Source organism: Magallana gigas, chromosome 4 (assembly GCF_963853765.1).
Source record: "Magallana gigas chromosome 4, xbMagGiga1.1, whole genome shotgun sequence".
NCBI lineage: Eukaryota > Metazoa > Mollusca > Bivalvia > Ostreida > Ostreidae > Magallana > Magallana gigas.
In genome coordinates this window covers 23,195,081-23,199,002 of record NC_088856.1, presented here as the reverse complement: position 1 = coordinate 23,199,002, position 3,922 = coordinate 23,195,081, and the positions used below count along the sequence as shown (strand labels likewise).

Below are 3,922 nucleotides of genomic sequence, written 5' to 3'. Positions count from 1 at the left end.
TCGAAAATTCCGTCACGTGATCACATTCCGTTAGAGATCTGGCTCCGGGATCATGAAACTGTCTTAAATTTAAGTTAGAATTTTGTCTTAAATCTAAAATTTAGACTTAGTTAAGATTGCTTACTTAAGTGGATCACAAAACGATCTAAGAAAAAACTTAGCTAAGATTTGTCTTAGCTAAACTCCATAGTAACTCGCGCGATTTTTCGACAGAATTTGTTAAAAGTGGAACTCTTCTTCTTTTGAAGATTCCTATTGGCTGCATCGTAAACATTATCATATATCACAAAGTTTAAAAAAATATATTTAAAAGATGCTTCACACAAATATTAGCATAGTTTCTTACTGGATAACATATCAGTCATTATACAGACGTGTTTACACACTTTCACTTTAACAAAGGGAAATAACTTCAATAGCAAGTGCACAAAGGGGAAAAACCTAGACTATAAATAGAAAACCCGAGGACGAGGGAGCAACCTTCTTTGCTGATCATTTCTTCTTAAAAAATCCAACGAGTGTCGCCATTTTGAACTTACATAGTAAGAATCTATAAACTTAAGTCTGCCTAATAGCAGTCTTAAGATTTAAGACAATATTTCAGACTTAACCCTAAGTCATTTTTTTGTGATCCACTTTAAGAACAATCTTAAAATTTAAGTGCAAATTCATTGACTTAAGTCTGACTTAAAATTTAAGACAGTTTCATGATCCCGGAGCCAGACATGTTGGGGTTCAGAGTCTTCTGCTGAGAAAAAAAATTTCCCAGGATATGTACTTTCTTTTAACTACGGTATGTACTCTTTTTAAATATACATGACATACTGTATGTAACTGCTTCAGCAGAATCTTTTTACAATTCATCTTGTTCTTTAGAAAAAAAACTGTTAACTTTCATTTTTGATGTCATTCAAATCAAAGAGAAAGCAAACATACTTGTCAGTCTTCGAAAAAAATCAATTTCAACTAAATGTTAATCAAAAAAGGTTTCAAGAATAATTAAATAATTAAAAAGTGGTCTTTACTCTTTTTGTCAATCAAGAGACAAACGCACATGGCATACGTATATTGAAGTAAGCAAAGTCTCACATACTAATGATATACATGTACATGTACTTAGCAATGACAGGCTGGTCGGTCCGGAAATATGTATATCAGCAAGGGCCGCTATAATTCCGACTTTGACATAGACTTCCAAAATAGACTTATGATTCGCACAAAATGAAAATTGACTGACCAGTTTCATGACATACAAGAATACTTTAAAATGAAAAAAAAAATAATTCATACATGTAGCTACATTATGCCAATGTACGTTTTATACTAATTAAAAAGTTACCAGTATAAATTGATTACAGAGTAATCACATTCCAGTTTGCATAAAAATTATACGAAGGTAATTATGATTTACAATGAAATGTTTACCTTATTTCAAAATCAATTAAGTATTTGATATTTAAATTTTGTAGAAGAATTATGGATCCTGATGACAGTCTCCAGGATGTAAAACGATGTGACGCCTGTAAAACAGCAATAGTACAGAGCTATTGTGTCATTTGTCACGTCAGCCTATGCAAGCTTTGTATAGGTGAACATATTTCAGATGACTATGACAATCATAAAGTAGTCTCTTTTAGACATCGAAAATCAACCTTGATTTATCCGAAATGTGAAAAACATCCACACAAAATATGTGAACTGCAGTGCAAAGATTGCAAAAAGTTTGTTTGTTCTTCATGCATGACGTCTAACCAACACAAAGGGCATGACTTTGAAGAAGTGTTGGTAGTTTTTAAGATAAAGAAGGAAATAGTTAAAAATGATTTGGAAGAGATGGAAAAATCAATTTCTCCTTCCTATGAAGAAGGTGCACTTGACTTGGAAAATCAGCTTGCCAACCTGAGCAGAGAATATGAGAAACTTACATCAGAAATATCAAAAAAAGGGGAGCAATGGCACAAAGAAATCGACATCGTTATAAACAAAATGAAAACTCACATTATTGAGATAAAACTGAAACACAACGACATTTTACAGAAATATTTGGATGAAATCAAAAAGACACAGCCTCTCATAAAGCAAACATTACTGGCATTAAAGGCGATCGAAAATTCTACTGAAGTTTCTACAGTTATTGAGTACAGTTCGGAAATCGGAGAGTTTAGCAAGCTTCCACCAAGGATAAACGTATGCCTCCCAGAACTCATTCAAAAACCTATAGATCGTGAGCAATTCTATAATTTCTTTCGAGAGATCACACCTTTATCAACTGACACAAAATGGGACGTCTTGTCACAAAACAATTTCGTCAGAAAACTACTGGATGAACCAGAACTTGTTGCAACAATACAGACCGGAGGTGTTAATCTACGCAGTGTAACCTGTCTAAATGAACACACGATAATAACGAGTGGATTGGCCAATAATATTAAATGCTTTAACGTCAAAATTTCACTTCTCGAAACAATGAAACCTAAATCGGATAAAATACCAAACGATATAGCTGTAGACAGAAATGCATATTTATTGTACTGTGATGGGTCATCAGGGAAAGTTTACCAGGTAAAGAATGGACAACCAGAGGAGATGGTTATATTACAGGGATGGACACCTATTAAACTGTGTGTCACATCTACTGGTGATCTCCTGGTTACCATGTTCAGTATTGATCGGTCAAAAGTTGTCCGTTACTCGGGATCTACAGAGAAACAAACCATTCAGTTTGATGATGAAGGTAACCCTCTGTACTCAGGAAATTCTCAAATCAAATACATCACTGAAAACAGAAACCATGACATCTGTGTAGCTGACAAGGCGGCCGGTGCTGTAGTGGTGGTTAATCAGGACGGGAAATTCAAATGGAGATACATTGGCCATCCCTTTCCTACCACGGACGAACCATTTAAACCATTTGGTATTACATCAGATAGTCAGAGTCATATCCTGACAGCAGACGGTGACAACCATTGTATCCACATTCTGGATCAGAATGGACAGTTTCTCCGTTACATTGATAACAGTTACTGTGATCTAAAGAATCCTTACGGTTTGTGTGTTGACAATAGCGACATGCTGTTTGTCTGTGAGCTATACAAAGGCACTGTTAAGAAAATTAACTATTTGAAATAGAGACTTTTAGACTTTATTGTGGAACAATGATATTAATCATTTAAGACTTAAATTATTGTATCATTTTTAATATGCACGATGGACATGTACATAGGCTTGTTATATTGATTCTTTTGGTAATTTACGTATTCTTTTATTTAAAATAGAATACGTCCCTTTGATATTTTGGTTGACTTCAAAACAGTTTATTTTTTCTGCTTTGCTTTTATTTACTCAGCGACTATGATATATTAAGGGTTTTTTTTGTTTCATATTTGAAATAAAGTGAATTAAATCTCTCTATATATATAAGTATTTCATGCATTTTTATATGCTTGTAGATTTAAGTTTGTCAATATTTCCGTATTGCAGCATTTGGAATTCCGCTGATTTCCTGGAAAAAAAGGCAAATACTCTACGTTAAAATCAAACTAAGGAAAAATTAACATACTCAATTTCAATGCGATGTAATTTTATCAAAGCTTCAAAATTATTTTATCAGTGTAAAGAGAGCTTAAAAAACAAATTCCAGATTATTCACTGTGGGATGTAGCTAGAGAAAAAAGCGAAATGCATTTTCATTAAAGTTTGTTATGTCAAAGGAAATAAATTATTCAACCAAATTAAAAATCTCAATACTCCTGAATATTTCGCATGAGGCACGGGAAGTAACTCTAACTAAAACTGCTGCAAACTGATTGCATCAACGGAATCTTGGCGAATTCAAAACGAAACTGTTTGCTAGTGATGAGGGGCTAAAATTACACGGGGCGAAAATAATCATGTATACAGTAGCTTAATTAGAAAAAATCAC

The 3,922-nt window shown here is 33.5% G+C and overlaps 1 protein-coding gene across 1 annotated transcript; it reads left to right on the top strand.

Moving 5' to 3' along the window:
- The first annotated feature begins 720 nt into the window (after positions 1-720).
- On the top strand, positions 721-3,363 carry LOC105325702 (tripartite motif-containing protein 2). Its single transcript, XM_011425374.4, has 2 exons — positions 721-793; positions 1,470-3,363. The coding sequence occupies exon 2, from the start codon at positions 1,477-1,479 to the stop codon at positions 3,127-3,129; it is 1,653 nt and encodes a 550-aa protein (XP_011423676.3). The 5' UTR covers positions 721-793; positions 1,470-1,476; the 3' UTR covers positions 3,130-3,363.
- Positions 3,364-3,922: the final 559 nt, after the last annotated feature.

Bases quoted from the DNA above. Each gene is read 5' to 3' on its own strand.
- LOC105325702 (XM_011425374.4), top strand. From the start codon at position 1,477: ATGGATCCTGATGACAGTCTCCAGGATGTAAAACGATGTGACGCCTGT.